The sequence below is a fragment of the Entelurus aequoreus genome, linkage group LG15 (assembly GCF_033978785.1).
Source record: "Entelurus aequoreus isolate RoL-2023_Sb linkage group LG15, RoL_Eaeq_v1.1, whole genome shotgun sequence".
Taxonomy (NCBI): Eukaryota; Metazoa; Chordata; class Actinopteri; order Syngnathiformes; family Syngnathidae; genus Entelurus; species Entelurus aequoreus.
This window is the reverse complement of record NC_084745.1, coordinates 44,324,177-44,350,522: the sequence shown is the minus strand read 5'-3', so window position 1 is coordinate 44,350,522 and position 26,346 is coordinate 44,324,177. Positions and strand designations below refer to the sequence as shown.

The 26,346-nt window shown below is 40.3% G+C and overlaps 1 protein-coding gene across 2 annotated transcripts in view; it reads left to right on the top strand.

The window, feature by feature from the left end:
• smchd1 (structural maintenance of chromosomes flexible hinge domain containing 1) overlaps nucleotides 1–26,346 on the top strand; it is a 99,622-nt gene that overhangs the window by 25,356 nt on the left and 47,920 nt on the right. For both annotated transcript variants that reach the window (XM_062021575.1, XM_062021574.1), the window contains exons 11-25: nucleotides 2,957–3,077; nucleotides 3,199–3,379; nucleotides 10,393–10,590; nucleotides 10,685–10,798; nucleotides 10,963–11,069; nucleotides 11,137–11,219; nucleotides 11,293–11,406; nucleotides 18,959–19,036; nucleotides 19,101–19,220; nucleotides 19,290–19,437; nucleotides 19,510–19,612; nucleotides 19,700–19,772; nucleotides 23,111–23,250; nucleotides 23,646–23,774; nucleotides 23,845–24,069. In XM_062021575.1, coding sequence (XP_061877559.1) covers nucleotides 2,957–3,077; nucleotides 3,199–3,379; nucleotides 10,393–10,590; nucleotides 10,685–10,798; nucleotides 10,963–11,069; nucleotides 11,137–11,219; nucleotides 11,293–11,406; nucleotides 18,959–19,036; nucleotides 19,101–19,220; nucleotides 19,290–19,437; nucleotides 19,510–19,612; nucleotides 19,700–19,772; nucleotides 23,111–23,250; nucleotides 23,646–23,774; nucleotides 23,845–24,069 — 1,934 coding nt within the window. The remainder of the gene's footprint in view (nucleotides 1–2,956; nucleotides 3,078–3,198; nucleotides 3,380–10,392; nucleotides 10,591–10,684; nucleotides 10,799–10,962; nucleotides 11,070–11,136; nucleotides 11,220–11,292; nucleotides 11,407–18,958; nucleotides 19,037–19,100; nucleotides 19,221–19,289; nucleotides 19,438–19,509; nucleotides 19,613–19,699; nucleotides 19,773–23,110; nucleotides 23,251–23,645; nucleotides 23,775–23,844; nucleotides 24,070–26,346) is intronic.

Here is a 26,346-nt window from a genome sequence, read left to right as displayed (position 1 = left end):
GAGCGCCACGCACGGAGGGTCCGATGGGGTATTCATATGGATATTAAAGTCTCCCATTATGATTATATTGTCGGCGTGCGTCACTAGATCAGCGACGAACTCTGAGAATTCACTGATAAAGTCCGAATAAGGTCCTGGGGGGCGGTATATAACAGCCAGATAGAGAGGCAGCAGTGCGACAGACCTCATAGTAAGCACCTCAAACTATTTATATTTATTACTTAGGCTAGGGGTAAGGTTAAGGTTTTCATTGTATATTAGTGCGACCCCCCCGCCCCTTTTAAGGGGACGGGCAATATGCGCATTCGTATAGTTAGGAGGAGATGCCTCATTCAGCGCAAATAAATCGTCTGGTTTGGGCCAGGTTTCACTGAGACCAATGACGTTAAGATTGTTGTCTCTAATGACCTCATTATGGCGTGGCGAAGTTGGTAGAGTGGCTGTGCCAGCAATCGGAGGGTTGCTGGTTACTGGGGTTCAATCCCCACCTTCTACCATCCTAGTCACGTCCATTGTGTCCTTGGGCAAGACACTTCACCCTTGCTCCTGATGGGTGCTGGTAGCGCCTTGCATGGCAGCTCCCTCCATCAGTGTGTGAATGTGTGTGTGAATGGGTGAATGTGGAAATACTGTCAAAGCGCTTTGAGTACCTTGAAGGTAGAAAAGCGCTATACAAGTATAACCCATTTATCATTTATTTATCATTAACAAATAACGTTTTGGGAGACAATGATCGTATGTTTAAAAAGCCCATATTATAGGTAGTGGGCTGTTTTGAGGAGTTTTTGTTAAAGTTATCCGTATAGTTAATAATTACCACAGATGGGTCGCCAAATCTCACAGAAGAAAACATCGGGTTACTAAAAAGAATCCAGGAGAGGGTGAAAGACGACAACCCCCAACACTAGGTACTTTTTTACACTGCAAAGTCCACCAGGAGGCCCTGTGCAAATCTGTATTGCAGCTTGACCACGTACTGAAGCCAGTTATGAAGCTCGTTAACTTTATTCGTGCGAGGACACTTCACCATTGTCAGTTTATTTTATTTCTTGAAGACACTGCTTTACCATTCAAATGTCCGCTGGTTAAGTTTGGGCAAAGTATGTCAACGTGTGTGGGAGCTAAAACAGGAGATCATCAAATTTTTGGAGCAACTTTGAAAAAGCTGACACTTTCCCTGAGCTGAATGACACCGATTGGCTTTGTGATTTAGCGTTTGCTGTGGACATACTGGCACACCTGAATGTGCTGAATGTAAAGCTACAAGGCAAAGGTCAGTTTGTACATGAAATGTACACAAATGTCAGAGCTTTCAAAACCAAGCTGACTTTATTTTCAAAACAAATGTCAAACAAGTCATTCACTCACATTATTTATTTTCATATACATTATTTTATTCAGCGAAAAGGCTGTAAAATTTCATTCAGTTTTTTGGGGTGGTCTGTCATATTAATTTTTTTTATTTTTTATCAGTCATATTGTGTTTGTATTGTCTGTACTGTGTTTTTACGCTTTTCTACTGCATTTTAGGAATTTCTTCGACTAAAGCTGAACAACCTACACATGCTTAAAGTGCTCCTTAAAAAAGGGAACCAGGAACACATACAGCAGAATTTGTGACACTTTTTACAGCTAAAATATTGTGTCAAAAAACACGCACACAAACTCAGTGTCATGTTAAGAATCAGAAATAAAAGAATAAACCGGAAATATATATATTCATCAGTGATTCACTGTTACATGGATATATCCTGCAGTTATCATGCCATATATACAGTATAATTGGTGTGTGTGTATGTATATATGTATGTATGTATGTATGTACAGTACAGGCCAAACGTTTGGACACACCTTCTCATTCAATGCGTTTTATTTATTTTCATGACTATTTACATTTTAGATTGTCACTGAAGGCATCAAAACTAAGAATGAACACATGTGGAGTTATGTACTTAACAAAACAAGGGGAAATAACTGAAAACATGTTTTATATTCTAGTTTCTTCAAAATAGCCACCCTTTGCTCTGATTACTGCTTTGCACACTCTTGGCATTCTCATCGAGAGAATGAAATAAAGAAAACGCATTGAATGAGGAGAAGGTGTGTCCAAACGTTTGCCTGTACCGTTCAAAAGTTTGGGGTCACATTGAAATGTCCTTATTTTTGAAGGAAAAGCACTGTACTTTTCAATGAAGATAACTTTAAACTAGTTTTAACTTTAAAGAAATACACTCTATACATTGCTAATGTGGTAAATGACTATTCTAGCTGCAAATGTCTGGTTTTTGGTGCAATATCTACATAGGTGTATAGAGGCCCATTTCCAGAAACTATCACTCCAGTGTTCTAATGGTATAATGTGTTTGCTCATTGGCTCAGAAGGCTAATTGATGATTAGAAAACCCTTGTGCAATCATGTTCACACATCTGAAAACAGTTTAGCTCGTTACAGAAGCTACAAAACTGACCTTCCTTTGAGCAGATTGAGTTTCTGGAGCATCACATTTGTGGGGTCAATTAAACGCTCAAAATGGCCAGAAAAAGAGAACTTTCATCTGAAACTCGACAGTCTATTGTTGTTCTTAGAAATGAAGGCTATTTCATAAAATTGTTTGGGTGACCCCAAACTTTTGAACGGTAGTGTGTGTATATATATATATATATATATATATATATATATATATATATATATATATATACACATACACACCGGCCCCCAGATATAGTTTGGGTAGATACAAGTGTGTTTCTACTGCATTCCCTTGACAGATATTCAATCTACCTTATATCAGAGGCGTATCCAGATCTGAGGCCTAATTCAAATATATTTGTTTCCATGTAATTTGGTATAATTGGTGTCAATGACTTGAAGCATGTGTTGTGTTGCCCTCAATTGCAACTGTTTACTTTCCCAAGACTACAAGCGTTCATGTGTTGCTTCTTTGCTAACCCTCAGCACCTGTTGATGAGGAAGATGACAATATAGAACCTGGATTCCTGACTCAAGCGAGAGGGAAGAGACCCATATTTGAATGTTACTGGAATGGAAGACTCATACCATACACCACAATATCAGAGTATGTCTTTTAATTCAGCACTACATCTATTACTATTTTGACTACATTTACAGTTTTATCCCAATGACAATACTATGAAAGCCTCTTTGAAAAACATGTTTTTCTGTTAATGATGCTACAGGTTTGACTGGTGTGCTCTGCCCAAAGGCTCAAAGGTGCCAGCAGAGTGCTACAGTCGGTTTTCAGGCGTGCTCTTTGCCAATGACAAATTCCAGGTGACCACGAACAAGCTCACTTTCATAGACCTGGAGGTGAAACTAAAGAGCAAGGACATCATCTTCACCTGCGATGTGAATGGACAGGTGCTTATACACTATATTGGCGCTAAGGTTGGCCGTTTGTTATGTAACAATAATTGCTTGAAAAATACAAGTATCTGGTTACTTTCTAAATATATGGTGTAAATTAAATGTTGGCATTATACAGCATGATTAAGATTAAAGGCCACATAAATAGTGATGCCATACATTTCTATTGACACATACTGTATAGGGCACAAACTGCAGGGTAAGGATACATCCCTTAAATCAGTGTTTCTTAACCATCATTTTTTGGCCGCCAAAAATGATCAGTCTCACAGCCATACTTGCCAACCCTCCCGATTTTCCCGGGAGACTCCCGAATTTCAGTGCCCCTCCCGAAAATCTCCCGGGGCAACCATTCTCCCGGATTTCTCCCGATTTCCGCCCGGACAACAATATTGGGGGCGTGCCTTAAAGGCACTGCCTTTAGCGTCCTCTCTCACCTGAATAGGAGACTATTATATATGTCTCCGTTATCCATAGGTTTATCTATAACCCATAAAGTAGGCAGGCACGGAGCTATTTCTCAGCGTGTGTTTATTCCAGCCGGCACGTTAATACACTGACACACACCATCCGGATTCCCATCATGCATTGCTTCAAAACTACGGCAAGTAGTAAAGTCCAAAAACATAACAGAGACGAAGCAGAAGAACGAAGAAGAGACATGGCGACGACGAGTAAGAAGAAGTACGCTTGCAAGTTCCAAAATCATTGGAAAAAATAATTTCAGTTCATCCAGGACAGCTCGAAGGGGAAGGGGTATGCTGCCTGCACATTTTGTAGATCAGACTTCTCCATTGAACACGGCCGAACGGATATACTCATTCATGAACGGATTATTTACGATCTACCGTATTCGGAGGACTCAAGGTTGGCAAGTATGCTCACAGCTGTGGTCAGTATGGGCCGCAGTGGTACTCAGTTGTAATACATGTTTACACCACTTGTGGCAGTAATGACATTCTCAAAAAAAATTATTTATTCAAGATTTAAGTTTCTTGATTGCAAAAATTATGACTAAAGTGGCAAAGCTGTATTTTCATTTGCACTTGAAGTGTATTGACAGTGTATTTAAGAATCAAATGTCATTATTTGTTTATTTATTTTAGCCTAACATGATTGTATGTAAATTTATTCTGTGTGACAATATTTGAGTGGGCCCGGTGCTCCTCTGTAGTGGAAAAGTTGGGCCCCAAGGTCAAAAAGGTTAAGAACCCCTGCCCTAAATCACACAAATAATAGCGATGTCCCGATATAATATTGAAATCAGTCTATGAGCAAGAATGCAGGTGCCGAAATATATCCACCCACAAAAACGTCCAATATACAGTAAGAGCTCCGAGGCAAGCAGTCTGTTCTGCTTCCGCCAACGTCTGTTTTTGGTAGCTCAGCAAACATACCAGGTTGTGTCCATTTGAGAGCATTTTGAGAATCTTTACTTCTAAATGCTGTAAAACTGAACATAAATATGTACGTCGATAAAACCTACATGAGATACAAACTAACTTCTCTGTAATATTCCACACAATAGGAAATGCATGAGAAAGTGTGCTGGCTCAATGGTAATTTATATTGGATTCGCTTTATACATGCTACAATAAGCATTAGCAATTTTTTATTTCAACACCTCCAAATTTGGCAATCAAAACTACAACTAAATCAGTGGTTCTTAACCTGGGTTCGATTGAACTCTAGGGGTTCGGCGGAGCCTCCGCCGCGGAGGTCAAGACACACTGACTCATCGTGTAAATGAAAACTTCTCCCTATCGGCGAATTATGGATACCCCCAGTCTTTGCGAGCAATCCTTTCGAAGGTGCTGGACATAAAAACGAAGAAAAGGAACAGACCTTGCAGTGAAAATTTCATGAGCATGGCACTTGCCAAGGTGAAGCCAAGCATATCTAAACTGGACTCTCAAAGGCAACAGCAGAAGTCACACTGATTTGCAGGTGTGTAATTTGTTGTGAGTTCATGCTCTGTCTTGGTTTTGTTCTTTGAACAAGGTGATGTTCATGCACGGTTAATTTTCTGCACCAGTAAAAAAAAACATATAAATTTGTCTTGGATTTGAAAGAAATAAAACACATTTTATTTTTCCCTAAAGAAGGGTTCTGTGAATGCGCATTTGAAACTAGTGGGGTTCGGTACCTCCAACAAGGTTAAGAACCACTGAACTAAATTAATGTTACAATCTCCTAGTGCAGGGGTGGGCAATTAATTTTTACCGGGGGCCGCATGAGCTACCCGAGCACTGCTGGAGGGCCACATCGACAATATTTCAATTAAATTTTGCTCAATATTATTTTTGATATATACCGTAAGATAAATAATAATAATAATAATAATAATAGTAATACTTCAACATAGTGTGTGTAACAGCATTCCATGACTAATATATATAAATTAACATTAATAATAAATGACAGTAAAATAAGCACACGTATGACTGAGGAGTCATAGTGTAACTTTGTGTGGTGTTTGAGTTGTCCGACTTTTTGTGTGGCCTTAAACGCACCAGTGGTTTAGTGCTATGCGTGTTGGTGACAGATGACAAGTTGGTTTTGGCCTGGTTTGTACGGCAGAAAATGACTAGTTTTTCGAGATAGAATTGTTTTACTCATGTTTTTGGTGTGGTTATGTCCGAATATAAACAGTTTTGTTCAATAAAGTGATCGATATAATTCCTGTCCTCGAAGCATCTCGATAGACGTTACAATAATTGAACGGTGTTCAATTGAACGGTGTTGACGAACACCATTAGGGCCGCTTGTTGTCACTGTCACTCAAAGTTGCATTGCAAAATTCCATAGAATAAATATGTTTATTTTGTTTATAATTCAGATGGGATTTGATTTGGTGCGCGGCATATACTTGCTGCGCGCAGCGGACGCTTGAGCAGTGCGCAATTGCGCAGGCACGCACCTTAGGTGAGGGGACGTTGCTTTGCAGTTCATGTGTTGTTGAAAACACGGCATTCCTCATCAACTTTTCTCTTTTTGGCGTCTCGGGTGTAAACCGTGCATCACTTGTCGCTGCATGTGCACCTTCACTCGCAGGCTACACACGGACACACGCCCATAAATAATACTTTTCAAAATAAAAGCAGCACAGTTGTATTGCGCGCAGGACATAGATGTTTTTTCAACTTTATTTTGTAATTGCAGTTGTTCACATTCACTCACAATCACGCACACGTCCACACGGAAGTAATACAAATAACGATTTTCAAAACAAAAGCAGCACCGTTGTATTGCACACTCGACATAGATACTTTTTAAAATTTATTTTGTAATTTATAATTGGCCTCACGCGGGCCGGACAGGGACGCACAAAGGGCCGGATGCGGCCCGCGGGCCGCAGAATGCCCAGGTCTGTCCTAGTGTGTAAGAAGTTCAATACTTCCTGGCCAACACTTTGCAAGGCTCAACAAAATACTAGACTGGCACATGGGGGAAATGGTGTCACAGATTGATCTGGAACATTTGTGTACCCGCATTTAAACTATTGTAATAGTCTGTTTTTATGTCTGAACAAGAAGGAGCGCTCCGACTGCAATTAGTGCAAAACTCTGCAGGGAGAATTCTGACCCGTAGAATAGGAAGACCCAGATATCCCCTGTTTTAAAAGAACATCATTGACTGCCAGTGTCCTATACGATCAAGTTCAAAATTCTGGTTGTAGCTTTCTGAAACCTTGCATGGTCAGGCTCCTTCCTACCTCAGTGATCTGATCCAGCCTAACACCCATGCTCGGGCTCTGACGTCTATGGATCAGAATCTGCTGAAGGTTCCACGCACTCGAGGTGACCGATTGTTCCAGGCTGTTGCTCCCATGCTTTGGAACAATCTTCCGACCTCATTGTGCGCTACTGACTCGTTTACTTGTTGTGGCTTTTTAATTGGCTACTCTTGGGCGGTGTCTTTTATATTGTGTTTTTAGATTATTAGTGTATATTGTATTTTACATTATATATTTATATTGGCCTTTTATGTTGTCATATCTAATATTTAAACTGTACTTTTGTCTGTGAAAGGTGCAATATAATTAAATGTTACCTATGGTACTTACATTCACCTTAATGGCAGTAGACTACTTCCTGACTACGGGGATGAGACGAGGACAAACTGAAATTAATACGTACTCTCAAATGAGACTCAAGAGCATAACTCCCGCTGCCTGAAGAAGGCAGCCAACATACTCAAGGACCCATCCCACCCCGGCAACAGCCACTTCGATCGGCTGCCTTCCGGCAGACGTTTCAGAACCATGCGAACCCGCACAAATAGACTCAGGAACAGTTTCTACCCCCGGGCCATAACTGCACTAAACGCAGCTAAATTGTAAAAAAAACAAAAAACAAAAACTCCCTCACGTGCAACATGAGGAAGCCACCGGTCAATCACGATCCGGGACTGTGCAATCAGCGATTACATGCCGACTGGACAATATTTATCATATTTATTCACACAATTAATCCACAATAAAAAGCCTGCACAGCATAGGAGGTAGGAAATGCTGACTCCCACCCCCTTAGCACACTGTGATTCAGCATTACTCCTCTCTAGTCACTTTATACTTTTTACTGTCTCGTTTTCTTTTACATTGCCTCCTAGAGTGGTCTTAGGCCACATTGTATATTGCATATTGTGTATATCGTGTTGTTTTTGTATATTGTGTGGTTTCTTCTTTTTAAAAAAATGCAAAGTACCTCAGGGAAGCAATCTAAATTTTGTTGGACCTGTACCTGTACATGCACAATGACAATAAAGATCATTCATTAATTCATAAGAAAACAAAATGTAACAGCTGAACTTTAATTCAGCATGCAGAACCCATATGATCACTGTATAGAACTTGATTAAGCTTGTTCTACTGAAACATTCTTCTCTACAAAATAATTAAAAAGTATGTATTATTCGTGCTGATATTGTATAGGATCTTTGTCACTCCTCTGATTGTCTATAAAGTTGTCTGGTACAGTAGTCTTTTCAAATTGTGTCCTATTATGCTATACTCTCAAATAGATACAAACCCCAAAACCAGTGAAGTTGGCATGTTGTGTAAATGGTAAATAAAAACAGAATACAATGATTTGCAAATCCTTTTCAACCTATATTCAATTGAATAGACTGCAAAGACAAGATACTTAACGTTTGAACTGGAAAACTTTATTTTTTGCAAATATTAGCTCATTTTGAATTTAAAACCGGCAACATGTTTCAAAAAAGCTGGCACAAGGCTAATTGGGAACAGGTGGGTGCCGTGATTGGCTATAAATGCAGCTTCCATGAAATGCTCAGTCATTCACAAACAAGGATGGGAAGAGGATCACCACTTTGTGAACAAATGCGTGAGCAAATTGTCGAACAGTTTAAGAACAACATTTCTCAACGAGCTATTGCAAGGAATTTAGGGATTTCACCATCTATGGTCTGTAATATCATCAAAAGGTTCAGAGAATCTGGAGAAATCACTGCACGTAACATTGAATGCCCGTGACCTTGGATTCCCTCAGGCGGTACTGCATCAAAAACCAACATCAGTGTGTAAAGGATATCACCACATGGGCTCAGGAACACTTCAGAAATTCACTGTCAGTAACTACAGTTGGTCGCCACATCAGTAAGTGCAAGTTAAAACTCTACTATGCAAAGCGAAAGCTATTTATCAACAACACCCAGAAACGCCGCCGGCTTCACTGGGCCCGAGCTCCTCTAAGATGGACTGATGCAAAGTGTTAAATGGTAAATGGTAATGGTAAATGGGTTGTACTTGTAAGCGCTTTTCTACCTTTTTTTTAAGGAACTCAAAGCACTTTGACACTATTTCCACATTCACCCATTCACACACACACATTCACACACTGATGGCGGGAGCTGCCATGCACGACGCTAACCAGGCCCATCAGGAGCAAGGGTGAAGTGTCTTGCTCAAGGACACAACGGACATGACTAGGATGGTAGAAGGTGGGGATTGAACCAGTAACCCTCAGATTGCTGGCACGGCGACTCTCCCAACTTCGCCACACCGTCCCTGTGTTCTTTGGTCTGACGAGTCCACATTTCAAATAGTTTTTGGAAACAGTGGACATCGTGTCCTCCGGACAAAGACGAAAAGAACCATCCGGATTGTTATAGGTGCAAAGTTCAAAAGCCAGCATCTGTGATGGTATGGGGGTGTATTAGTGCCTAAGGCATGGGTAACTTACACATCTGTGAAGGTACCATTAATGCTGAAAGGTACATACAGGTTTTGGAGCAACATATGTTGCCATCCAAGCAACTTTATCATGGACGCCCCTGCTTTTTTCAGCAAGGCAATGCCAAGCCCCATTCTGCACGTGATACAACAGTGCGGGTACTAGACTGACCTGTTTCCCATTGAAAATGTGTGCCGCATTTTGTAGCGTAAAATACGCCAACGGAGACTCTGGACTGTTGAACAACTTAAGCTGTACATCAAGCAAAAATGGGAAATAATTCCACCTGAAAAGCTTCAAAAATTGGTCTCCTCAGTTCCCAAACGTTTACTGAGTGTTGTTAAAAGGAAAGGCCATGTAACACAGTGGTAAAAATGCCCCTGTGCCAACTTTTTTGCAATGTGTTGCTGCCATTAAATTCTGAGTTAATTTTTTTGGGCAAACAATTATTAAGTTTCTTAGTTCGAACATTAAATATCTTGTCTTTGCAGTCTATTCAATTGAATATAAGTTGAAAAGAATTTGCAAATCATTGTATTCTGTTTTTATTTACGATTTACACAACGTGCCAACTTCACTGGTTTTGGGATTTGTAAATAGATATTCAAATACAATTAAAATAAATGGCTGAATAATCAAACACTAGGTTTTGCATTTTCAATTAAACACAAACTGGAGGCAAAGGTGAAGCCTAAGAGTCAGCATCATGTTTTGCTACTGTCACTCAAACGCCAGCTTTAGAATCTCTTGATGCTGCCAAAACACAAGAAAGACGCTGCCCCTGACAACAAGCCTCTGTGTCTTCTTCAGACACGAAGGAGAAACATCCAGAAAGAATTCACGCAGTGGCTCCTCCACTGCCACGAGAAGTATGACAAGCAAGTCAAGTTCCTGACCTACATGAGCACCATCACACGGACGGATGTGGCCGTCAAGAAACATCAGCATCCCTGGGCCACGTTCTCTGCCATCCAATGGGGCAACAAAACCTTCACTAAGGGCCAACAGGTGAGAACTTGCGTGCGCTACATGGGGAAAGGTATTCAGACACACACATTTAGATGAGTATTCATTCTACTATACTTTTCTAATGTTCACACAGATAAAGACGCAAAAAACGTTGCCAATTATGCACGGTACTATTGTTCAGTTTTTGCTGTATGGAACTTACAACAGCGACGTCTTTGCCACAGGAGGACACGTAGAAATTGAATGGGTGAGTAGTTTGCACGCTCAAACTGAAATGATGTAATGACATAAAGTGAAACCTTTTTTCTGTGTAGTTTTTTATTAATCACATGTACTTTAAAGTCCATGCATTTATTCATAACTGAGTCAACTTTTTCAAATGACTCCTCGATAAGTGTCTATGACTCCCAGGAACCCAGAGCGCTGTACGACGAGACCAAGATAGTACCCATATCCAAGATTGACAAGACCGCCACTAAAGAGGCTATTCAGATGAGCATCAGCAAGGACCTCGCCAAGTCCGTAATTGACCTTTTATCCAAAACACTCAACACTTCATGATCGGTTACGTCTAATCTTTTCCAGGGTTCCAGATAAGCTGAAAGTGAAATGGTCTCAAGGCGATCCCTGGTCACAAAACGATGTGATTCCAGCTGGGACTCCGTTAGGTACGGTGCATGACTCCAAATGTGTGCTTTTTATAATGTTCTGAAAAACTCAAAACATGCTTTTGATTTTAAGGGCCCTTAAACGTTGAAATTCTTAACCAGAAGGAAGAATCTATTTCCAGGATGCCGTCAATGCGACAGAGATCAAAGAAAAAACTGAGTGTTATGCAGAGCCTGATATTTCATGGTAAGAGGTCCTGTGCTGAAAAAAGTGTAGTGAAAATACATCGGTACCTTTTGTACACCACACTTTCCATAAAGATTCGATTTTTAACCAATATTTTTTCCAAAATTTTGCCATGGTTTCACACAAAACCTGGACAATTATTAACCAATTGTCCACTCAACATATGGAATTACATATAAGAAAAATGTCCTGGGAATGATCAAAATTATCGTGGAAAATATTTTTTTTACTCACCTATCTTCTAAGTCTGTTTTTCAACCACTATGCGCCGCGGCACACTAGTGTGCCGTGAGATACAGTCTGGTGTGCCGTGGGAGATTATCAAATTTCACCTATTTGGGTTAAAAATATTTTTTGCAAACCAGTAATTATAGTCTGCAAATGATGTGTTGTTCTTGAATGTCGGTGCTGTCTAGAGCTCGGCAGAGCAGAGGTGGGACCAAGTCATTGCTTTGCAAGTCACAAGTAAGTCTCAAGTCTTTGCCCTCAAGTCTCAAGTCAAGTCCCGAGTCAAGACAGGCAAGTCCCGAGTCAAGTCCAAAGTCAAGACTGGAAAGTCTCAAGTCGAGTCCCAAGTCCTGCATTTTGAGTTTCGAGTCTTTTCAAGTCCTTTTAACCGCAGACTAATATTTTTACACAGATTGTGTATGCTTTTAAAACGCTGTATTTATTTATTAAAACAAGTGCATTTGAAATTGCAAGAAAAAAAATAGTGCTGACATTGCAATTCATAATAGCACTATTAACAGTAATTTTAATAGTTTAAACAATTTTAAACATTTAACTCATTCCTTTACAGAATAAACACATTTGCAAAAACAAACATTAACATACTATTGGTTGTATTTTATGAAAATAACATTACCACAGAGTTGAGAAGGAGCAAAGATCTTCAATATTTGTATGTGAAAATCACAAATAAATCTTCTGGGGGAGGATGACGCCCCTACAGGGGTTTGGTTTACAAACTTTCAGCCCCACCTAAAACAAAATTCACCAGCCGCCACTGATTATGATGCATTCTCATTTTAGGCAAAATATAAGACAATACTTTCTTAACAGTATAATTGTAACCAGGAATAAGTCTTCAAGTAACAATATTCAAATACTAACATTGTTGGGTAAAACAGAATTTGGTTTTATTCTGAATCCAGTGAAACAAATTGGTGGTTTTAGCTGATATAAAGACTTTCAGGTGTTTATATATGTTTAAGTATTTGGCAGACGCTTTTATCCAAAGCGACATACATAAAAAATACATATAACAATCACTGAAAACATGATCATTTAAGGGAAGAATGTAATACAAAATATCAATACAAAGTGTCAAGACAGAATAAACTCTCTGCTGCTGCAGCAACAGAGATACAGTCTATAGGTCCCTAAGATATATAGATATCTAATGTATTCATACATTGTTTATGTAGGATATACGCATGTATATATAACCTAATCATATTGTTTCTTCAATTTAAAAATAGTTTATGGGATAGTTTATATTCCCAGTTTTGATCTCGGACGTCTGGTCGCTTATAGCGTATAAGAATATTATATTACTGTTAAGCAAACTATGAATAATAAAACTTGCCAAAACATGTGTCCGTTATCATAGCTACACGTATGACAAAAAACCGCGTGAAAATGAGTGGTATTCAGTGAGGTAAAATGAATTAAATGCGCTGACAGTTCATTGCTCCTGACAAATGAATTGCACTGAGTGGAGCGGATCACCACTCCAAGATGGCGGCCCCGCGTCTCGTCTGCGCCAGTAGGCAGTAGCGCTCGATGCTGCGTACCCTTAAAACATGTCTATGGTTATGACGTTAGCAGTGAGTTTAAAGCCTCACTGATTTAACTACGCAGCAAATAAAAGTCATGTTACTTAGCCAATAAACGTTATCTTACATTCAAAACTTACCCTTCTTTGGGCAACTTCAAATGTCGAACGAAGTTGGAAGTTGTTGTGTCTCCGTCTGTAATATTCCAACTGCGTGATTTGCATACGGCAATTCGTTTTTTGTTGACCAAGTCGTAGTTTTTATACCCGAATGAAACCAACTTTGGCATAATTGTTTCTCTCTGCCGCATTGTTTGACAACTCTTGTTCGGTGGTTGTCCTGCAATTTGATTGGCTGAATGCTGTGTGATGAAAACAATGTAGATCTAATTTGATTGGCTGTTGTACTGAGAGCACACACGCTGACACGCAGCACACACGCTGACAGATAGACAGACACGTACAAAATGAAAGCTATGGAGCGCTCCCAAATTACTTTTTAAGCTTTGTGTTTTGGAGAAAGTAGCAAGTCATGTCAAGTCAAAAGGCTCAAGTCCAAGTGAAGTCACAAGTCATTGATGTTAAAGTCTAAGTCGAGTTGCAAGTCTCTTTACATTTTGTCAAGTCGAGTCTAAAGTCATCAAATTCATGACTCGAGTCTGACTCGAGTCCAAGTCATGTGACTCGAGTCCACACCTCTGCGGCAGAGTAACCGTGTAATACTCTTCCATAAACCAAAAATAAACAAAAGGTGAGTGCCCCTAAGAAAAGGCATTGAAGCTTAGGGAAGGCTTTGCAGAACGAAACTAAAACTGAACTGGCTACAAAGTAAACAACAACAGAATTCTGGACGACAGCAAAGACTTACTGTGGAGCAAAGACTGCGGTATAGCTCGGTTGGTAGAGTGGCCGTGCCAGCAACTTGAGGGTTCCAGGTTGGATCCCCGCTTCTGCCAACTTAGTCACTGCCGTTGTGTCCTTGGGCAAGACACTTTACCCACCTGCTCCCAGTGTTACCCACTCTGGTTTTAAAAAAATGTAACTTAGATATTGGGTTTCACAATGTAAAGCGCTTTGAGTCACTAGAGAAAAGCGCTATATAAATAAAATTTACTTCACTATATAAGTATAATTGTCTCCACAATGTACATCCGAACATGACATGACAATCGACAATGTCCCCACAAAGAAAGATAAAAACAACTGAACATGTCTTTAATGCTAAAACAAAGTAGATACGGGAAATATCGCTCAAAGGAAGACATGAAACTGCTACAGGTAAATACCAAAAAGAGAAAAAAAGCCACCAAAATAGGAGCGCAAGACAAGAACTAAAACACTACACACAAGAAAACAGCAAAAAACTCAAAATAAGTCACAGCCTGATGTGACAGATCGTGACAGTACACCTACTTTGAGACAAGAGCTATAGTGATGCATGCTTGGTTATGGTTTAAAGTCCATCCAACCATCCATCCATCCATCTTCAACCGCTTATCCGGAATCAGGTCGTGGGGACAACAGCTCCAGCAGAGACCCCCAGACTTCCGTCTCCAGAGCAACATTAGCAACTTCCTCCTGGGGAATCCCGAAGTGTTCCCAGGCCAGAGAGGAGATGAAATCCCCCCATCTGGTCCTTGGCCTGCCACGGGGTCTCCTCCCAGTGGGACGTGCAACGAGGACCTCCCTAGGGAGTCGCTCGTGAGGCATCCGCACGAGATGCCCGAACCACCTAAGCTGGCTCCTTTCTATCCATTTTCTACCACTTGTCCCTTTCGAAAGTCATCCAACAATCGCAACAACAATTTTTTTACTGTCAACCTGAGTTTCTTTTTTAAATTATTTCTGCTGGTGGTGTGCCTCTGGATTTTTTCAACGCAAAAATGTGCTTTGGCTCAAAAAAGGGTTGAAAAACACTGCTCCAAGTGAACTCAAACAGGTTAAAATTTGTGCGCATTTAGTCTGTTTTCATCGTCTCCTCTGGGCAACATAAAGGCATGGTGCTTCTCTGCTTCCAGCCGGCGCAGAGCCCCATGTGACACTACTAGCCCAACATATTTGCATTTCAGCTTAGAGCAGTTTACAACCCAGTTGACTTAGTCGCTACATTTAGTGAAGGGGGTTCATATTATAGCGTCCCGGAAGAGTTAGTGCTGCAAGGGGTTCTGTGTATTTGTTATGTTGTGTTACGGTGCGGATGTTCTCCCAAAATGTGTTTGTCATTCTTGTTTGGTGTGGGTTCACAGTGGGGCGCATATTTGTAACAGTGTTAAAGTTGTTAATACGGCCACCCTCAGTGTGACCTGTATGGCAGTTGACCAAGTTTGTCTTGCATTCACTTGTGTGTGAAAAGCCGTAGATATTATGTGATTGTGCCGGCACGCAAAGGAAGTGCCTTTAAGGTTTATTGGCGCTCTGTACTTCTCCCTACGTCCGTGTACACACAGCGTTTTAAAAAGTCATACATTTTACTTTTTGACACCGATACCGATAGTTTCCGATATTACGTTTTAAAGCATTTATCGGCCGGTAATATCGGACTGCCAATATGATCGGACATCTCTAATAACAGTACCGGCGAGCTCATGTTACCAAAATAACACATTTGTTTTAAAAGGTCTATACTTTTCAGAATTGCTAAGTTTATGTCGTATACATTTTTACTGGCCTGAAAAAAATGATTGGTGTTTGCGGCTGTCACTCACCCTGTCTCGTCAACAAGTATGCGCAGGGGAGTGTGTGTACACTGCACACACACAAAAGCAGTCCAAAAGAAGCAACAAACAATGTTGTTGTTATGATAGAACATGCATTAAATGACCGCTAAGGCTAACGATTTGAATTAACTAACACCCAAAGCCAAAGCGCATGTATGCGTTATGTACGTACTGTACGTAGTTACGTCAATACGTCCGAGAAGACATTAGAGGGCGGGATATAACGCTCAAAATACTTTGGAAAGTGGGCGGCCTCTAGGCATCTGTGTAAACGTTTCGAACAATCAATCAATCAATCAAAGTTTATTTATATCGCCCTAAATCACAAGTGTCTCAAAGGGCTGCACAAGCCACAACGACATCCTCAGTTCAGATCCCACCATACTTGCCAACCTTGAGACCTCTGAATTCGAGAGATTGGGGGGCGGGGTTGGGGGGCGGGGTTTGGTGGAAGCGGGGGTGTATATTGTAGCCCAGAAGAGTTAGGGCTGCAAGGGATTCTGGTTATTTGTTCTGTTGTGTTTATGTTGTGTTACGGTGCGGATGTTCTCCCGGAATGTGTTTGTCATTCTTGTTTGGTGTGGGTTCACAGTGTGGCGCATATTTGTAACAGTGTTAAAGTTGTTCATACGGCCACCCTCAGTGTGACCTGTATGGTTGTTGATCAAGTATGTCTTGCAGTCACTTACGTATGTCTGCAGAAGCTGCATTCAACATGTGACTGGGCCGGCACGCTGTTTGTATGGTGAAAAAGCGGACGCAACGACAGGTTGTAGAGGACGCTAAAGGCAGTGCCATCACGGCACGCCCTTAATATTGTTGTCCGGGTGAAAATCGGGAGAATGGTTGCACCGGGAGATTTTCGGGAGGGGCACTGAAATTCGGGAGTTTCCCGGAAAAATCTGGAGGGTTGGCAAGTATGGATCCCACATCAGGGCAAGGAAAATCTCAACCCAGTGGGATGACAATGAGAAACCTTAGAGAGGACCGCAAACAGCTCCTTTAACACCTAAAGACACAACTAGCATCTCTAATTGGAAAAATGTTGTTCGTATTGCTGCGCGAGTGTGAAGTTTTACTCTGCCATGGCTAGACATGGGAATTGATGAGAATTTTCGAATTGTATCATGAGTTGTTTTAAAATTCACATCCCTAGTGAGACCAGCTGTTGAATTCAAGAAGAAACTCGTAGCAAAATAAAAAGGTGACGTCCGTGTTTCCCCCCCTCCTGCTCACTGCCATCTTCACCAACAAAAGTGTTCAATAGAGGTGAAAGTGATGTTAAATGATCATTTATCCATTTTAGTCACGTATACGCAGTGGTGTGCCGTCAGGGCCAGCAAGGCTTTCTCTGCTGGCCTAACATAAATCATGATCATGAATTAATAAAAGTTTTTTTTTTTTTTTTTTAATTTTCATAAATAAATAAAGGTATTCATCATATTCTCTTCATGTCATATTAGGTTCCAGTGTTGCTGTTTTTAAATTAGAGCTTTTTATCCAATCAAAATTCAGCTAGCTAGTTGCCAGCGCTGTATGAATTCTTCTGAACCAACATTAGCGGCAGCTGTGCAGTTTGACGAACGGAGGACATTCAGTTAACAGACAGTTGCGGTAGCCGATCAGATCACAAGTTGTTGACGGTAGCCTTACGTTGAACGTGACTGTGATTGGATACTCACTTCTTGTCACTCTCAAGTATCCAATCACGAGTTGTGATTTACGAAAGTTGAAAGTGGCACCGGAGCCATACCCGGCCAGCGGAGAAATCAGTGGTACTCACTTTTTTAACCAACAAAAACGCACAGCAAAATGTTGATTTCTCCTCACTTTCAAAGCCATCCATAACCTCTCTCCATCTTATCTCTCTGACCTGATCCATGTCGCCACGCCCTCACGTTCCCTAAGATCCTCTTCATCCATCCATCTCACTGTCCCCTTATTTAAACTGTCCACCATGGGTGCCCGAGCTTTCAGCCGCTCTGCCCCACATCTTTGGAACTCTTTGCCACCAGACCTTCGAAACTTGGACTCAATATCCCTCTTCAAATCAAGACTCAAAACACACCTATTCCTGACTGCTTATTCATTATAATCATCTTTTCTTCTCTATCTTTGTTGTTGTTATTATTGTTGTTTTTATCCAATTTGATGTTATTGTTTCGATCTTGTACGGTGTCCTTGAGTGCCCAGAAAGGCACCTTATAAATAAAATGTATTATTATTATTATTATTATTAGGTGGCAGATAGATCTTTGCAGGGGCATTTTCAAGAAGGATATTTAAAACGAAACTAGATATTGTGAAACGAAGTTGGCCGACCCCGGAAACGAGTTAAGCTGTCCTGGCAATAAAATGGTTTGCCTGCCACTTCCACTCGAATCAACCAACTACAAGCGGTACAAATGGCATTACAAACTTTGAGTTCAAATATTTTATCACATTCAATATGTTTTTTACAATTATTTTAGGTTTGACAGTACCACGTTTGATGCGGGTTTATTGATTTTTAAATATGCCAAAAAAATAGCCCGTTTTGTACATTAGTGACAAATTGAGGTGCACAAGTGTGTTTCTGTATATATATTTTTCAAGCCGTGGTCATGTGGCGACCTAAATTATGGTATTTTGAGAGGTATTTATTGAAGAAGGCCTAAGTAGGACATCACTGAAGGCCTAGGTGGGAAACGCACGGCCCGCCACTGTGTATATGTATTTTACATCGTTTGCTGCTGATAAAACTATTAATTTTCACCATAAAATGGGTTCTGTGGTAATATTCTTGGCTTTCTGGAACAGATTAATTGTATTTACATTATTTTTTTAAATTTGATTTACTTTTATTGGAAAAGTTGCTTGTATGACCTTATGAAATGGATTACCAAGAAAAACGAGCTACAACTGTAATGGCACACGGTTTAATATGTTTCTATTCGTGGAGACTTCATAAATAATTTAGTAGTTGTCTGATTGAAATTGTGTGAAATTCTGTCCATGGTGCAGATTGTTCATCAGCAGAATGGTGTACAGTATTGTAACATCTACATTTTACACACAGATCCGAAAGGAGATCGAGTGCTGGCTTCGTATGTTTGCCAGTATTCTCAGCAGTGGGGATTCTGGTTCAAGGAAATACGTAGGTATCATATTCTTTTTCAGTTACTTAATTTTGACGAATAATTTGTATATATCCTCCTCAGACAATATCTCGGATTTGGGGAAGTACACTCTGGGCCTTAACACGGTGTCAGGTGAAAATAACTCCACCAACTTTGGAGGAAACACTCTTCCAAGTTACACACTCAAGTTTACAATCAAAGGTAAGAGGAAAAAAACGTAATACGCAATTCTCCAAAACACTTTATAGTTGGATTTTGTGCTCTTCCTAGAGGGGCCAGCTGTGGGTTTCAAAGTTGTGGATTGTGAAGACTCCAAAGTTTACATTGGAGAGCCCTTTGACATTGTTCTGCAGCTAAAAGATGCCTATGATAATCCAGCTAAACCACCTCATGATCTCAAACCTGTGCTTGCTTGCAGGTGACATTTGGTGTTTTTCTCCTTTTTGTTAAAATTCATTACACAAAGTAATGTCTCTCCATTTACTCGTAGTGCTCTGCAACTGAGTTACGACTCAGTGGACTTCAGTAGGACCACTTTCGTCATCAGAGCTGTTAAAGCCTTCGGAAAAATTCAGACCCCCCACCAATATAAGGTTGACCTCTCATTTGGACAAAGTATACCTACGGTATTATTATTACTATCATTATCTATCACACTTAACTGTCATAACAATTTGCAGACATCTGAACTGAAAGTGACCCTGCCTGGCCTTGAAGAAGATTCACAGACTTTCAAGTATCATCTTCTTCCTGGTAGTTGAAGCATTTTTACTCCCATTAAGACTTTAAATGCACTGCTCCAAAAGTGGTAGAATGGGAATGTCAACAAGTAGATCCCACTCTGTCTGCATTTGTTTTTTGTAAATTATAGTTGATAGATTTAAAGGAGAACTGTACTTTTTTGGAATTTTGCCTATTGTTCACAATCATTATGAGAGACAAAAACACATCCATTTTTTTTTTAATACAATTTTAAAGATTATAAACGCTTGAAAGATGCGACTAATGGGAGTCATCGTTGTAGCCTTCAAAGCTCTCTAAAACAACTTTAAAACGTTTAAAACGTCAACGTTTTATATACACACTGCAAGTATATACTGTATGTATAATGTACACGATCATAACGATATGTAATATGTTCAATATTTACCGTATTTTGATCAGTTGAATAATTTCTGGGACTGATTTCTTCTGCGCATTGATTTCTGTTTGCATAGCAACGAACTTCTGACTTCTAGCCACATGTGTGTTCCTACTCCCGGAACCAAACACAAGTGTGTGTTCTAATCATGGCAGACTTGATAACCGACAACAAAGAGGACTATTTTTGGACAAATGAGGATTTACTACCTTATACTTTTGAAGCTAAATATACTGCTGCTTATAGAAGAGAGCACGAAGAGAGAGTGAGATGTTGGAGCAGACAGAAGCCGGGAGAGGGGAATGAAAGTGATTTTGACGCTATAAATATGGAGCTTGGAGACAAGCTATTTCGACATAAATGGATTGCTCACCCAAAATCTACAGAAAACATCCCCGGCCTGCTGGACCAGACAAACAACTGTCCATCGAGTGCGTCACTTTAATATTGATCATGATGCAAACCCCGTTTCCATATGAGTTGGGAAATTGTGTTAGATGTAAATATAAACGGAATACAATTAATTGCAAATCATTTTCAACCCATATTCAGTTGAATATGCTACAAAGACAACATATTTGATGTTCAAATTGATAAACATTTTTTTTTGCAAATAATCATTAACTTTAGAATTTGATGCCAGCAACACGTGACAAAGAAGTTGGGAAAGGTGGCAATAAATACTGATAAAGTTGAGGAATGCTCATCACACACTTATTTGGAACATCCCACAGGTGAACAGGCAAATTGGGAACAGGTGGGTGCCATGATTGGGTATAAAAATAGATTCCATGAAATGCTCAGTCATTCACAAACAAGGATGGGGCGAGGGTCACCACTTTGTCAACAAATGCGTGAGCAAATTGTTGAACAGTTTAAGAAAAACCTTTCTCAACCAGCTATTGCAAGGAATTTAGGGATTTCACCATCTACGGCCCGTAATATCATCAAAGGGTTCAGAGAATCTGGAGAAATCACTGCACGTAAGCAGCTAAGCCCGTGACCTTCGATCCCTCAGGCTGTACTGAATCAACAAGTGACATCAGTGTGTAAAGGATATCACCACATGGGCTCAGGAACACTTCAGAAACCCACTGTCAGTAACTACAATTGGTCGCTACATCTGTAAGTGCAAGTTAAAACTCTCCTATGCAAGGCGAAAACCGTTTATCAACAACACCCAGAAACGCCGTCGGCTTCGCTGGGCCTGAGCTCATCTAAGATGGACTGATACAAAGTGGAAAAGTGTTCTGTGGTCTGACGAGTCCACATTTCAAATTGTTTTTGGAAACTGTGGACGTCGTGTCCTCCGGACCAAAGAGGAAAAGAACCACCCGGATTGTTATAGGTGCAAAGTTGAAAAGCCAGCATCTGTGATGGTATGGGGGTGTATTAGTGCCCAAGACATGGGTAACTTACACATCTGTGAAGGCGCCATTAATGCTGAAAGGTACATACAGGTTTTGGAGCAACATATGTTGCCATCCAAGCAACGTTACCATGGACGCCCCTGCTTATTTCAGCAAGACAATGCCAAGCCACGTGTTACATCAACATGGCTTCATAGTAAAAGAGTGTGGGTACTAGACTGGCCTGCCTGTAGTCCAGACCTGTCTCCCATTGAAAATGTGTGGCGCATTATGAAGCCTAAAATACCACAACGGAGACCTCCGGACTGTTGAACAACTTAAGCTGTACATCAAGCAAGAATGGGAAGAATTCGACCTGAGAAGCTTAAAAAATGTGTCTCCTCAGTTCCCAAACGTTTACTGAGTGTTTTAAAAGGAAAGGCCATGTAACACAGTGGTGAACATGCCCTTTCCCAACTACTTTGGCACGTGTTGCAGCCATGAAATTCTAAGTTAATTATTATTTGCAAAAAAAAAAAAAAGTTTGAGTTTGAACATCAAATATATTGTCTTTGTAGTGCATTCAATTGAATATGGGTTGAAAAGGATTTGCAAATCATTGTATTCCGTTTATATTTACATCTAACACAATTTCCCAACTCATATGGAAACGGGGTTTGTACATGCATCACGTCATGCGTGTTAATACAACTACATACGCTGTCTGGCTAGCTGTGTATAAACAAAACATGAAATGTGGGCTAATACTTTACAGATACTGTAATACTGTAAGTTCGTGTTTTTCAGTCAGTACAGATTGGTGTCGTATCGCAGTGTTGTGCATTACAGACTCAAACGGGTTTCCTGTTGTTGTAGAAGCTAGCTTATCTCTTGCCGTAGTTAGCTTTTACGGCTAATAGCGGAGCACACCGATGTGTTACTACGATTTAAAAAAAAAAAAGATCCTTAGTGTTCGCTCTTGAAATAACAATGTCGATACAGCTTGGTTATTATACAGGTTACAGAACGTCAATGAAGTATTGTTGACAGTTTTTGAATGCATTTTGAAAGTGATTTAGAGGTAGAATTGGTTGTTCCCATTAACTGCATTGCTAGCCACCTAGAAAGAGACGATTTTTACATGTTAGAAGGCGAAAGGAAAAAAAAACTTCTTGTCTCTTATAATGATTGTGAACAATAGACAACATTAAAAAAAAAAGTGCAGTTCGCCTTTAAGATAAAGATGAATGAAAGTATTTTTCAGTACAGCGGTACCTCGGTTTTCGTCAGCAACCTTCAAAGGTCAGACGAAGACTGAATTGTACAAAAAGTCATTAGATTTTTTTGTTTGAGCACAAGCTCAAGTTTGTTACTGTACGCACAATGTTTGTTTGGTCGAATGATATCCAAGGAAGTACACAAATACTAGGGTAAATTTTCTGCAACGATTTATGGAAAAACTGAATCACTCAAAAGGTGAGGTTGACAAAAACTGACATACCGCTGTATTTGATAACAGCTTAAAAAGTTATGTTTACGTATAATAATTACCCAGTTTAGGGAGCACAATGATTAGTCCAGCAATTAATGTTGTGTTTCAGGCAAACCACATTCCCTCCGTGTGATGCCAGAAGATGAGGTTGTTGCAATTGAGAATGGAAAGCCTGTCAGGTTTAGTGTTGAAGTTTGTGACGTGTCCGGAAACATCACCGCTCGCCCCAAACACATTGTTCACTGCCAGGTAACTTTCCTACTTGCTGTGACAAAGTAGAAGTTTCCTTCTGTCATTGCTATCCAGGCTATTCCACTCCATTCCTAGTAATGAACAGCAGCAAATGTGTACCCAGAGGTTTTCTTTTTGTGCCCTTTGGCTACAACACAAGATGTTTGTAAAGTGGGAAACAGTCCTCATTCTGCACAACCAGTGATCAAAACTTAACTTCTCACATAATTCACATTTTAGTGTTGCTCCCCCTCTCTGAAAGTTTTGCTAATGCATGCAAGCCAGGTCTTAAAAATCATCATCCACTTCAAGACTGATCATGCATTTTGTGCAGAACTCTTTATGATTTTCTCTGCTAAACATGGACAAGTGTGTGATGAAAGGTGGTAGATTTTCTTGCTTTGGGTTTTTAGGTGGAGTCGCTACCAACGGCAAAGGCTGACTGCAGCAGCACTGGAGCCGGACAGATTGTAACAGAAACCATCAACCTCAAACTAGCTCAGGGACAGTCCCAACATTTGAAAGCTACATTTGAGATACCGGTTGGTAGAAAATGAACCACCTCGATAAGTATTGAACATGACTCATGCCTGTCTTTCTTGCATTGTCAAGGGTCAGCAGGACATATTGCTGGTTGAGAGGGAGATTGTGGTGGTACCAAGCACAAGACTAACACGGATAGAGCTCTGGAAACAAAACGATGGGAACTTGGTTTTAAGAGACAAAGACGAGATCAAATGGCCTGCCGGTGGCCTGCTGGATGATCTGTGCTACAAGCTGTATGACGAGGCTGGAACAGAAGTGCCTCCCACAGCTGAAATAGCCTCCAGTATCAAGGTGTGTATTGTGGGTTATCAGATCTTCCATTCTTCAGAATTTGCTGAGGCAAAGCTGTTAAACACTTTATTCACAATGAGAAGGTATCAGAACAAGTCGGCTGCTTTGTGAGAAAGCTAAGTCAATATAGCGCTTCTGTCTTGTACTCTTATAGGGCGTGTTATTTATTCCGGGGGTGCTTCCTACCTTGTCTGGGACTGAGGTTCTATATTGTACTGTTGGACGTGTTATTAATGGCCTTTAGTTGAAGATGTAAAGAAATGCTGGCACTCTGTATGATCATAGCCAATTTTAATGATCATGTTCAGTGTTTCCCCCAGAAAATGTGTTAGTTAAGGTGGTGTCTCTCCAGGGGGAAGGGGGTGTAACTCGGCCTGTCGCCATCACGTCTCCACCTCATCGCTGCCACCACAGCCTGGGGTGGGGACAATAGACTACAGACTCTGATTATATTGAACACATTGTTTATTAAAAAATAACCAAATAACAATATCTTATAATAAATAGAAATATTATACAAATAAAGAAGCCTACAATTTTTGGTTGTTTTCCGCTCCATTTGCAGAATGGCGATATACGATATATATCTCGATATTTTTTCCGTAAAGTTTAAACAAAACACAAAACAGTCCTAGTTACCTGAGATACAAAGTATGTCATTATTAGTAAGTCAATATTTTGACTTAGTAATTTGATGTTAGTTTGTCTAAATTGTCAGACGATCGCTTCTCTGATGTCTCCATCATGTTCAGAAGTCTCTTCTTTATCTGGACTTCTTCTTCTACTGCATTCAGCAACTTTGTCTCCATTGGAAGTTTTCGTTTTAGTCTGTCATGCTTGTGGCTGTTGAGTTTTGCCTAGTGAAAAAAAATTAAAAAATGATAAGGATTTTTACAAAATTACATTCAATAATCATGAATACATTATTTAAAATAAACCCACTTTAGCACAGGTGTAAGATAGTGACATGTTATTTACAACATGTCAAATGGCCCTCAACATCGTCGGGAAACAATGTGTGTCAATAAAGCACTTCGAGGTATTTTAATTTTGACAGAAAAAAAACCCATTTAATGCAGCTGCAGTTTTACGTAAATCAATATTATTTATTACAAGAAACTACTCAAAGCGTTTTTAATACAACCCTATTTAAATACATCTAAAACAGCTGAACTTTAATATATGCTTGCCATCTTGACTTCTGATTCCAAAGCAAGTATTTTTGTCACACTGTTGTCAAACTGATCATATTCAAACAAATGGGCAAAATATGATTCCACATTGTTGAAAGTGGTCATCTGAGAGCATTTGTAATTGCAGTGCAGTTCGTATAAAAATGTTTTGATGCCTTAGATATAAAACATCTATCTGCCTTTTAACAATATTACTTCCTAGCAATGAAGTTAGCGCCCACATACCTGAAGTATCTTTCACCACAGAAGATTGGGGATTGCTCCCATTGGAATCTTGCTGCTCTTGTACATCATTCGGCATATATTTGTCTGTGACCAGGCTGTCAAGGGTGAATGGAGAATCCCAACTCCTGTGAGAGCTTGTGTCAATATCTGATGTGTCTATTCCAAATTGATCTGCTGGCATAGTTGGAAGTACAGCAAAACAACTCTACCGTAACCACTTATTCCACCTGCGTCGACTGCTTGTCTATAGGTGAGGGCCGACATCCGGGCAACTGAGCTACATACGGGTTCTTCGAGCCATAGCAACCAGACTGGCGTTGAAAACAAACCGTTGCCATTACTCTTTAACCTGTCGACCTACGCTGGTTAAACCCGTCATTCTGCCTCCAAAATGCCGAAAAACTGTGTTGTTTTTGGTTGTGCTAACCACAACTGGAAACAGGGAAAACAAAGGTTGTATTTTGTTCTGCCAAAGTGTGATAAAAGCCCACAGAGACGAGACAAATGGCTCGCAGCTTTACACCGGGAAAACGAGGACGGTTCTCACTGGAGTCCCCCAAAGTCCCGGGTCGTGTGTTCGGATCACTTCGTTTCTGGTAAATATAAGGAACAAAAATCCACCTTCTTAACCACAACTTGGCTGTACCGTCCGTGCTAATGTTGTACTTGTTGAATTTGTACCTTATAACGTTCGACAGCTGAAGTTGTTGTACAAAAATAACATGCGGTATATACTATATAGTCTATAGCCTAGCTAGCTATTTTCGAAAACCGGACAACGAGAGGATACCAAAGGCAGCGTTAAGATGGACACCACCGGGAAAATGTAAGCCAGGGCGGCCAAAGAACACCTGGCGAA